General features: G+C 39.6%; 1 protein-coding gene across 2 annotated transcripts in view; it reads right to left on the reverse strand.

Moving 5' to 3' along the window:
• The window catches only part of sos1 (son of sevenless homolog 1 (Drosophila)), a 249865-nt gene that overhangs the window by 86566 nt on the left and 150670 nt on the right, over positions 1–12629 (reverse strand). For both annotated transcript variants that reach the window (XM_080200167.1, XM_080200166.1), the window contains exons 5-6: positions 11434–11634; positions 7675–7818 (exon numbers count right to left, since the gene is read on the reverse strand). In XM_080200167.1, the coding sequence (XP_080056293.1) occupies positions 7675–7818; positions 11434–11634 (345 nt within the window). The remainder of the gene's footprint in view (positions 1–7674; positions 7819–11433; positions 11635–12629) is intronic.

A 12629-nucleotide genomic window follows, 5' to 3' on the forward strand; every position in this document is an offset into this window, starting at 1 on the left:
ACAAGGAGACATATTAATTGTACAGACTGATTATCTTTTATACCAAAAATGGATGGTAATGCTTGTACATAAGTTCAACAATTTCTTGTCCTCTTCAGTAATTAAGCAATTTGTGACACACTAGATAAGGGGAAAAGCCTGTACTCGCAATGCTTAGTTGTAAAGAGTTCAAAACTTTAGATCCATTTTTGAACCTCTAGACCAATATACACCAGACGAAAAGGGATTGGTTTAGATTAGTGGGTCAATGTTTTTTTTTAAAAATAAGACTGGTCGGCGCAACATCGTGGGCCGAAGGGCCTGTTCCGCGCTGTAATGTTCTATGTTCTATGTTCTATTTGTGTGGGCAAATTATGATTGAAGTACATCAACAATGCTTGCCCAACCACTCAATCCACCTCTCAGCTGCAGCTACAGAAGAGTTTAAAATTTATGAGCACCTCATGGCTTAACAAAATGGCCAAGGAGAGCACCCTGCATTAGTCACTATGACATCTAAACTCAGAGCAGATCAATGTAATCTGAAAGCAAGCATTCTTTAGGTCTACTGCAGGCACACCATGGTTGATCTGAGGCAGTGCTGCCATTCTGAGCATTTCTTTTTTTTGAGGAATTTGTTCAGGAGTCTGAGGCAATGTTCCCTCTCATTTCTGTTTGTAGTGTCTAGCCAGCCTATTACACTGCATCGTCTCTTTAAGAATGATGTGTGGCTGTGGCTGTGTACGTGCACATTTTAATGGGAACATGCCCAGTTTGTTCCTTTCCCAGTGCATTTCCAATTGCTGCACACCTACAGAGCTTAGACAGAATATTGGTCTAGAGGTTCAAAAATGGATCTAAAGTTTTGAACTCTTTACAACTAAGCATTGCGAGTACAGGCTTTTCCCCTTATCTAGTGTGTCACAAATTGCTTAATTACTGAAGAGGACAAGAAATTGTTGAACTTATGTACAAGCATTACCACCAGTGTTACAACCATTGGTATTACAGCAACAACAATAACTTGTACTGATACAGCATGTTTAGCATAATAACATGTCCGTAGATGCCTTAAACTGCATGTCACTACCCACGAGCCTACCTTCTCCAACGATGGATGAAGTCGTCATGACTCTGACCCTGAATTTCATGGATACTCTGCCAATATCCACCAAGCAAATTCAGGCACGAATGTTTGTGAAACTGCATCACGCCATCCTAAATGGTGGATCATAAGGGCATCCTACAGAGGATTTGAAACCTTAAGTAGTTGTCCTTTAACCAGGCCAGCGACCAATACTTCAAAAATTACATAATGGCCACTCAGGAATTTCTAAGTTTAAAATGCCCACAAGAAGCTATGTTTGGTGATTTGGCATAGACACTAATATCAAAAGCCTGGTTAAGCGATATGAAGCTTGCCAGGAAAACCAGAAGGCCTCATCAGTCGCCTTGATGCACCCTTAGGAATGGCCAGGGACACCTTGGATGCGAGCACATGTAAATTTCGCAAGGCCATTTATGGGCTCCATGTTTTTAATTCTCAACAACACCCATTTAAAATGGATCGGCCTGCACCGGATGGCCATTACCTCTTACAATACTATAGACAAACTCTGTCAATCTTTTAGTGTGCATGGTATATCTGAGATTCTCAGGACAGAAAATGGCACCCTGTTTAACAGCAAGGAATTTCACGCCTCTGAGTATGAATGCAGCAAAGCACATCCGCATGGCACCCATCCTCAAATGGCCTGGCTGAGCAGGTGGCCCAGACATTTAGAAGTGGTATAAAGAAACAAACCACAGGTTCTGTTGAAATAAAAATGGCACGTTTCCTTTTTAATTATAGGACTTGGTCACATTTAATGATGGGAATAGCCCTGGCGGAGCTATTGTTGGGCCACATCTTCGGACTAGCCTTAGCCTGACATTCCCAAATTTTGCTGGCAACATAGAATTAAAATAAGAAGCCCAGAAAAGGGCCATAATGGTCAGAGACTGGCTGGAAACTTCAACCAGGAAGACATGGTCCACAAAAGGAACATGGGCAACAACCTTCCATAGATTCCAGGAGCTTTTCCTGAGGAAACAGGACAGGTGTTGCATAAGGGAAAAATCAGAGAGAAGACCTTAAAGAAACGGGCAGATCACCTCCGTCACAGGGAGCCCTCCGGAGAGGCAACAGGTAGTCAATGGCCAGGAAACTCTGTCCTCTAAAAGAGCCAGTCTTCAGGATGATGAGCTGCGATACCTGGAAGCTCCCATCAAGAGTCTACACACAGGAAATGGATCTGTGGTAGTTGCCTGGCACCTATATCAGGACAAGATGCCTTTCAGCAGCTGCATCTGTGACTGAGCAGCCTTCTTTAGGGTATCTTCTGCTCACCTCAAATGAAAAGACGGCTAGAAAAGGTGCCTCAGTGTCCAGTTTCTCTTGGTTGAGAAACTGTGCCCAGTGGGATCACCATCCCTGCAATCAAAACAAGATAAATTTCAGAACCCGAGTATGAGTTCCCCTGGTGACAGGTAGTGGCCTACCCAGCTGGAACTCATTGCCTCATCCTTTTATAAGGCAGATCTAGGACAGGACCTGCTGAAATGTAATCTCGGTGTGGGGATGCCAGAGTTGGACTAAGTAAGTGCAGTAAGAAGTCTCAACACCAGGTTAAAGTCCAACAGGTTTATTTGGTAGCACAAGTTTTCAGAGTGATTCACATTCGGAGTGATTGTGAGACTTCTTACTGAACTGCAGTCTCAGGCAGGGACTAGTATCTGTACACAATGGTAATGGCTTTACTTTGCATTTTGTAATGAATTATGTTGCTTTCCGGTTGGACTTCCTGAATTATTTATTAGCCCACCAAAGACAATCAATTTAAACAAGTACAAACGAACCACCTCTTGAAACATTCACAAAATATCCAAACATGATATGCATTCATGGGGCTGTAGATCAAGGTGTTAAACTTGATCACTTTGGACAATACCCAATCATGTAATCTAATCACTTCAAACTATGGATCTGTAACAAAGGTTCCCCAGATTGCTGTGAGTATATGTGGAAACTGGCCAGTCTGTGAATGGAGGTCATGGGAATAGCAGGTTAACCTATGTTTTAAGGCAATAAATGAAAGCAAAATACCGCAGATGCTGGAAATCAATGCTGGATAAACTCAGTAGGACTAGCAGCATCTGTGAAGAGAAACTTAAGTACACAATATAGGGCAGCATTCCAATGCAATAAATAAAGGGACACAACCATGGAGATACTATCCTTCAGATGAGCTATGAAACCAAGGTTTGGCTGCCCATTTTCAGATGAATCTGAGGGTTGGATAGCACTATTTGAAGAATGACAGGGAATTTTCTCAATGTTCTGGCCAAGATTACCCCATTATCAAAAATTCTGGTGGAAAAGTCATCCAGTCCAGATGGGATGCACTCCTACTTGCTGACGGAAGGGCTCTTCCGCAATCTTCCAATTGTCTTTAGATAAGGGGTTGGGCCAAAGAAGTACAGGATTACAAATGTTACATTCCTATTCAAAAAGGGGAAGGAATAAACCAGATAAATTACAGTCAGTCAGCTTACTGTCAATGTTAGGGAAACCTTTGGCGACAACAAGAAGAGACAAAATTAGTGGGCGCCTGTAAACAAAAAGGTTAGTAAAGGAGAGTCAGCACTGATTTGTTCATAGGAAATCATGTTTGACTAACTCAATTGAGTGAAATAATGGAGAAGATTGATTAGGGTGAGGCATTTGATAAAGTATCATAGTATAGACTTGTTAGCAACTTTGAGGCCCACTAGATTAAAGGGTGCCATGGCTGCATGGTACAAAAATAGCTAAGGGATTGAAAAAAAGAGTGTTGTGGTAAATAGATGTTTTGTAAACTAAAGGGGACCGTTTCTCAGAAATCAATATGAAGACTGTTGATATGTATGAATGACCTAGGCTTGGGTATTAATTCAAATGACACAAAACCCAAATGTATTAAACAATGAGGAAAATGGTAACAGTCTCCAGAAGATATAGACTGGTAAAACAGGCAGGCACCATAGCAGATGAAACTTAAGGCAGATAAGTGTGAAATAAAACATTTGGTGGGAAGAATGATGAAGGCAATATAAACTTTATGATATAATTTTGTAGGAGGTGCAGAAAAACAGAGACCATGGGGTGCATGTTCACAAGTTGCATAGAGGCAGGACAAATTAGGAAGGCTGCTAAGGCCTTTTACATCCTTAGCTTTAGAGGCAGAGTACAAAGGAAGGTATGCAAAACTTTTATAAAATACACGGCATGAGTCATGAAATGGTCACTGAGTTTTGGATGAGTTCAAGCTTATGAAGTTTGGCAAATCGAGAAATAACAAGGCGTAGAATGAATTTCAAAGGCAGATAGGCTGAGGCAGAGGTAGAGATGTGTAATGTTATGGATTTGGAAACAGTCAATCTTGGAGATGGAGTATGTGGATAGAAGCTCATCTCAGAATCAAGATAATAGCAAGGTTCAGAACCATTTGGTTCAGCCTCAGACAGGGACTCAGGAGTTAATGGCTAGGAAAAGTTTGCAGGGCTGTGGTGAAAGACATGGGGAATTGCACCAATTGGATGGTTCTTTTCAATATCCTGTCACAGGTAAGATGGACCAAACAACCTCTTTCTGTGCTGTTCAACTCTTTGTATGCTGCAAAATCAATCAGTTTAGAGATTCACATGACCTGACCACATTTTCTCAGTCAATTGGGCAAAATGGGGCTGTCTTCCCTTGAAAGACAGCGACTGAGGGGAGATCTAATAGAGGTATATAAGATTATGAAGGGTATAGATAGAGTAAACAGTGGTAAGCTTTTTCCTAGATTGGAAATGCACATTATGAGGGGCCATGGGCTTAGGGTGAGGGGTGGCAAGGTATAATTCAGATGTTAAAGGGAGGTTTTTCACAGTGGTGAAAAACCCCCACAGTGGTAGTGGGGGTATGGAATGCTCTGCCAAGCAAGGTGGAGGAGGCAAGCACGCTGGAGTTGTTTAAGAGTTACTTAGATAGGCACATGAGCAGGGTGGAGATGGAGGGATATAGGGGGCTGTTTTAAATAAGGTTCAGGAGCCTTGGGACGTCCCTGGGAATCAATTGATTCCTATGGACCTTCCAACATGTTTTCTGGGGATTCCCTTGAATGTGTGTGTGTGTGTGTGTGTGTGTGTGTGTGTGTGTGTGTGTATAAGGATGTGGATGATACTGATGTTTTTCTCTTTTAATCCACAGGTGCTTCGGTCCGCCTTGTTGTCCAACAAGGGACATACACACATGGGTTGTACGAGGGCTGCTCTTGGTTGTTTCGAGAATAGCCTGGTACTTCACGTCGTTAGTGTACGCTTAAACTGGATCAGACGCTGAGCAACATGACAGCTCAGTGACTATCACTGTTTGCTGTGCAGATACATGTCTGGTGTCTGGCTAGTGTCTGCAGGAGTTTGCGCATTCTCCCCGTGCTTGCATGGGTTTTCTCCGGGTGCTCCAGTTTCCTCCCACACCCAAAGATGTGCTATTAGGCTAATTGGTGTAACAAAGTGTTCCTAAATTAGTCTTCCCTCAATGTGGAATGCCATAAGCATAGACAAGGGTCATGGGTGGAGAGGGGACTCACTGTTAAAATGGCGGCGCGGGCCCATTGGGCCGAAGGGCCTGTTTCCCAGGCTGTTTTTTTCTTTGTTCTCTCAAGGAATTGAACAGTGCAAAGGAAACAAATTTCTAGCTTTTATACATCTGGGTTATACCATCATATTGTTGGATATTTGACAACTCAGAATCACCCCAAAATGTAAAATGCTCAGACCACTTACATATGTGACTAGTAGGGAACGCAATTAGAATATCTAAGTCTATCCCAAAATGTATAACCATGTACTTGAAAGTAATTAACATACTTTGCAATGTTTTTGAGAAATTATAAGCTGAATTTTAAAAGTTTCAGTGTCTATAACTATTAGATTACAGAGATGGACAGCTCTATCCTAGCTTTAATACAAGAGATAGCATGACGACACTATTTGACTTTCAGGCATTTTTGCATCTGGTACGTGTCCAGATTCCACCTATCTGAAGTTGCTGCAAAAGGTATAAACGCACAACCTGCTGGGAGCCTAAACTGCAAAGCGAAGCAAATTAATACACCACCACCTACTGGCCAACGGATCAAGTTCCTACAATGGGAAGACCTATCTCTCTTTGTTCCTACAGTGATGCAGCAGTTTAATAGGTCAACCGACAATGGAAAAGGAAGCTCTTAATTAAGACTTGCATAAACAGATACCAGTTGCAGTCATAGTGGCCTTTGAAAAGTAGACAGAAAAAGCAGTCTTCAAATACTTGTTGTTTCTTCCCCCAAAGGCTTGTGCACAATGAATTTGTGTCTAAAGGGACTATAAATTGCTGTCTACATTTAGTGAATTTCTGCTTTGCCAGGCCATTAACAAGCAAGATTAATGGCAACATTCTTAGCATCCAAATCACATAAATTTAGTATTATAGACATCTCTCCAAGTTGTTTGTTGTTAATATTTGTATTTCAAAGATTTTGAGGTATTATTTGTTCTGGAACAGTGATTCTGAGCTTAAATAACATTTTGTATTCTAGTTAAGTCTGCTGTGATTGCTATTACTGCTACTAATTTTTATGTCTTAATAAACCTAATCTGTGATTTATAGCTTGAGAAATAGAGCACAATTTTAAATTCATTAGTGCGTGGGTTTTATGCACAAGAAAAACATCTGTAGAATATCAGAATCACTGATCAAAAAAAGAAGCATCGGGCACCACAGACACAGCCAACGGTGGACAGTTTTTGCAAAGTAGATTTACACTTTCTGTACTTTTCAATAAATGCCTCAAAACATTAGAAACTGTTGTATAGGCTCTGGGATGAAAAGCCACGACAAATTTGGCAGCATTACAAAACAAAACGTTAAGTGTGGTCTTGACTATCAGATAGTGCCTACTCACTTAAAACTTAACATTCCAAGCATAATTTATTTTTGGTTCCATTTGTCAAATTTGAAAGTGAAAGAATCCCAAAATTGCTGAAAAAGGATTAAAATTGCAAAATGAAATAAACCAACTACCTAGTAAATAACATGCAGTCAAAACATTTTCCTGCTCAACAAACTGAAGTCTCTCAACAGCAGTTGAGACAATATGAGGATAGGAATGTTCAAAGAGCAGCATTTTTGATATTTAACCATCTCCTTGAGGTAACATGCCTTAAGGGGGCATTCGTGACTGGACTTCCATTGCATTGATTTACCATTGCCTACTGTGGTCAGGTTAATCAGGAAGCTTGTCTGCTCTTACTGCTTGCCATCAAGTGTACTGGAAAGATATACAAGCTGAAAATCAACCTGTTTGGTCACATTACGAATGTACCTTCCGTAGTTATCAAGTCCTTAGATGGGACTTGAGCCTCGAGCTTCTGGCCCTGAGGTAAGGATGTTACCATTGTGCCATAATACCCCCTGATAATTAATATCAAACACTTTAAATTAAGTAAGCTTATTAAAAGATAATTTTCCATTAAAGAGGCACTTGTGTTCAATTTAATACTACTACTAGAAATTTTAATTAGACAAAATTATTTAATTCAAAAAATAAGTGCGTCAGGTAAAGGGTTTTTTTTGTCAGAGAAACTTACCTCAGCTAAGTCTTCGAAACAGCTTCCCACTAATGGATGAGGGCTACCTTCGTCTGTCATTTCTACAGTATCTTCAATTAGGCCCAATAACTTCACAGTCAACTCATGGATATCCACAATACGACTAAATATGATTTCTACATCCTGTGAGAATACAATGATAAAATCTTAAAAGTAAAACTTAACATCCACAAAAGAACATGTGAACCAGAAATACAGGCAACTTAAGAGTTTATTACCAATGGTTTAAGCAGCAAAGATCAACTGCATCCAGGTGTTCAAGGCAATGGACAACTTACGCATTGACAAAACTTTTCATTAGTAAGAGCTATGTTTCAGAAGTAAATGCCAAGCTATGGGTGGTGTCTCCTTTGATATATACAATGCCTAGTCACCAGAATCAAACTACATTTCAATTCAAGTTATTCCTTTTTTATAATAATTTTAAGGAATGCAATTTCCTGTGCAAGAAATTCTAAAATTCTCTCAAGAGTTTTGGTTGGGATTAAATAGGGCAGTTGACAACATTGTCATGAGTTTGCTGAATCATTTACACAAAACTGCAGCTTTCAGGGTAACAGTCTGTAGATGCAATTCGATTAAGTTCATTAAAAAAAAATAGGAGTTCATTTGGGAATCAGCACCCAGAGTATAATCAGGTTCAGTTTAAGAACAGGTAACAAAAAAAATCGAAGAAATGAGTACTCAACTGTAAAATAAACAATTTGAGATAAAAGAGGATATTGACCAGATTAAGTGGAAGGAAAAGCAGCAAACAGCAGCAGATAAGTAATGGAAAATATTAATACAGATGAAAAGGGTGCAAATCAATTTTATGCTAATAAAGGTGAATTTGAGATCACTTGAGGTAAAAAGATCCTCCACGAAATGCTGACACAAAGGAAGATTTTTTTTTGTCACAGGCCATGAGCATCACTGCAAGAGCTCCTCAAGAAAGCATCTTCCACCTAATCAGCTTCAACTGCTGTACTGACCTTCCTTCTGCCATAATGTGGGGGGCAGGAGGTTTGAGGGAGCACATACTATTTGTTGCTTATTACATCATATTGAATTCCATTCACAACTCCATCAATGAATAAGCAGGCCATGCCAATGTAGAGCCGAACCTGGATAACACATGAGCTAGGTAATTGTGACAGGAAACATTCATGCCCTGTAAATGCCAAATATTGATTATACTACTCAACAAAATCCAGCTATTTTCTTTGGATCTCTACATTACATAATCAGAGTTAAACTATGAGTATTGCCACTTAGTAGCAATGGTTACAGATAATGTTTCAACTAGAGAGTAGTGTTTGTACTGAGTTAATTTTTGCAACGGTTCAATTCTAATAGATGGCAGATATTAAAATTAAAATGTTTTGACAAGTTAGCAAGCCAGATAAGTTATATGGGGCTCCAGTGCAGTTATTGCAGCTTTGCATTCACAATTTTCTCTCTCAGGATCCCTCCGGTGAAGAATCTGAGACATTTCACATAATTTATCACAAAAATTAGCTGTATAGGCATCAACTATGGCAAGTCTGAAGGCGCTGGAGCCTTCCATTTTCTTCAAAAAAGGATAAACGAATAAAAAGTAAACAAACGCTGCCAGAAAACCTCAGAACAATAATAAAAATTCTCCATGTGGAAACCAGCAAAAGAGCAACAACCTAACTGCCAATAATAAACAAGAATGTCAGCCTTGGAGAGGCAACAAAATGATGAAAAAGACCAAGTGAACATCTTTCGGATTTCAATTTGTTGTTACGTGTATTGATGACATAATCATATACCAATAGAATTTATTTAACCTCAACTATTTTAAGTTGAATTTTTCATTGCCATTTTTGTGAAAAATTTAGAAAATCTAATTAAACATTTCCTCAACATGGAAAACAAGTTAATAGTTTCAGAGTTAAATATCACATTTGGAAATGTATTGCCATCTAGTGCTAAACACCGTAAATGCAGTTGTTTGCTTTCTGAAATGCAATTTAAATGTAACTTCATTTTTATAAAACTAAAACATCTAAAATTTAAGACTATAAATCTACATCTTAAAATGAAACACTTGGAAGATGGCACGTTAAGGAGGTATTTTCCTTTCCTAACTACGAAAAAAAAACATGTTTAATGGAGACACGTATGGAAAAAAATCTTAATGTGGCTTATTATTGAATGCTAGTAATTCAGGCACTCTCTTAACTGGAGAAAAAACTGAAGCATCCAGTATGCTTTACAGCAAAGTCAAATGAGGTTGCAATGAATTGAAAAGGGACATGTCCAGTGGCAAAATGAGTTCCAGATCTAAGCCACAGAATTGCTAGAATTTGGTGGGTAGAAGAGACTGTACATTTAGAAATTTGTTTAAAAAAGGGCACCTGACGAATAGAGAAACCTTGAAAGCTTGTGAGTTTACTATCAAATAAACCAGTTGGACTTAAACCTGGGTGTTGTCAGACTTCTTACTGTGTTTACCCCAGTCCAATGCCAGCATCTCCACATCATGACTTCTTGGCAGAAGCCAGAGGGTGGTTGTAGAGAGTTGTTTTTCAAACTGGAGGAGGCCTGTGACCAGCCGTGTGCCTCAGGGATCAGTGCTAGGCCCACTGTTATTTGTCATTTATATTAATGATTTGGATGAGAATATAGGAGGCATGGTTAGTAAATTTGCAGATGACATCGCTTTTGGTGTCATACTGGACAGCGAAGGATGTTATCTCCAATTGCAACGGGATCTTGATCAATTGGGCTAGTGGGCTGACGAATGGCAGATGGAGTTTAATTTAGACAAATGCGAGGTGATGCATTTTGATAGACTGAACCAGGGCAGGACTTATTCAGTTAATGGTAGGGCACTGGGGAGGGTTACAGAACAAAGAGATCTAGAGGTACATGTTCATAGGTCCTTGAGAGCGCAGTCACAGTTGGACAGAGTGGTGAAGGCATTCAGCATACTTGGCTTCATTGGTCACTGAATATAGAAGTGGAATGTCTTGTTGAAATTGTACAAGACATTGGTAAGGCCACACTTGGAATGCTGTGTGCAATTCTGATCACCCTGTTATAGGAAGGATATTATTAAACTAGGAAGAGTGCAGAAGAGATTTACTAGGATGAACGGGACTTGATGGATTGAGTTATAAGGAGAGGCTGGAAATTTTTTCTCTGCAGCATAGGAGGCTGAGGGGTGATCTTATAGAGGTCTATAAAATGCTGAGGGGCACAGATCAGCTAGATAGTCAATACATTTTCCCAAAGGTAGGGGAGTCTAAAATTAGGTTTAAGGTGAGAGGGGAGAAATACAAAAGTATCCAGAGGGGCAATTTTTTCACGCAGACTCATGAGGGTGGTGAGTGTCTGGAACAAGCTGCCAGAGGCAGTAGTAGAGGCAGGTACAATTTTGTCTTATAAAAAGTATTTAGATAGTTACATGGGTACGATGGGTATAGAGGGATATGGGCCAAGTGTAGGCAATTGGGATTAGCTTAAGGGTTTAAAAAAAGGGCAGCACAGACAAGTTGGGCCGAAGGGCCTGTTTCCATGCTGTAAACCTCTATGACTCTATGACATGTGCATGTACTGGCAGCCATAAAGAACTCAGCCATAGACTGCTTAGCATTACAGCTACAGACATTGTACAGGAAGCACAATGAAGGGAAAGAAAAGGCAATGTTTGTATTATGAAAGAGGGCAACAGACTTATAAGAACGTGTACATTTGAAAAAGGTGTTTACAAAATTTACAACATACATTTGCAGAAAACAGCTTAGCATCTGATACAAAGGGTTCCCTGAAGACTTTGATGATGAGATTCAATTCTCTTAGATATTGCCGAATCTCAGACATGTACATCTTCACTAAATCATAGTAAGTTTGTTCGCCAGTGGTAATGGGTTCCTCTTCAATTACACCTAAATCTTCCTCATCTTGATGGAACATATCCATTAGTACCTAGAAAACATAATTTTGGCTTTCAGTTTCTACACTGTGCAATTGGAGAAAACGGATAACACATGTTGGAGACTGGTTTGCATTCTTCTACATGCAGCTAAGACAAATACATAGCTAAATTTCCAACCAGACGAACTTATAGTTTGAGCATGACTACATTCCATACTTAAAGGCGTTCCACTTTTAGGCATCAGTTCTATACTCAGGAACAACAAGAGAACATAAACGACCCATCACAAACCTCAGAGTAATTTAGAATTTTCTAAGGGAGAAGCTATCTTCAATTCAAACATTGCACTCTTGGGTTTATGGAAGGCCAGATTCAGATCCTAAACTGGCACCACAGGTTTCCCATTTGGATCAATGTTTGATCTCTTCACCAGTTAGAAGTCAACATGAACCCTTAGAGCAATCAGAAAGTGAAAAACCACAAGGCCAGAGTTGATTTAAGGTTGCTAAATCATACTTAACCTGGCACACAACAGCAATTGATACAATCAAGTTCTTAGCGGCTGAGTCTGCAATAGTCATTATGCTTACTCGTGCCTTCACTGGGAGTATCGGCAATAAGCACCCAGAAATCCAGCAAGAATTGCATGTGATGAATGGAATCAAATTGCAAAGATGTGAAGGTAGGCTGAGCTAAAGATCAATACTCCCCTGCAACCAGGAACCTCACCCATCTTGAAAAAAAAAACAAAAGCAACAAATATTTGGAATTGCTAGAAGGCATTCACGTGTGCTCCAAGGTCATATGGTTAACATTCATTCTGAAGCACATTTACAATTTTTGCCAAAGAATGGGGTGCCGAAGAATGGCCAAAAATTAATTTATGACTAATAAATATTAAGGCCTACCGGGGACAGTGAATATTATAATCTCAAAATTTAGATAGGTTAATTTTGTGTGTATAAATTTTATGTAGGCTAGACTGAAGTGAAAGGATAGTGTTCATCAACGGATGGGTTGACCCCTTCATGTCAAACAGAATGAG

This window comes from Carcharhinus amblyrhynchos, chromosome 12, assembly GCF_965287045.1.
Source record: "Carcharhinus amblyrhynchos chromosome 12, sCarAmb.v2.hapA, whole genome shotgun sequence".
NCBI lineage: Eukaryota > Metazoa > Chordata > Chondrichthyes > Carcharhiniformes > Carcharhinidae > Carcharhinus > Carcharhinus amblyrhynchos.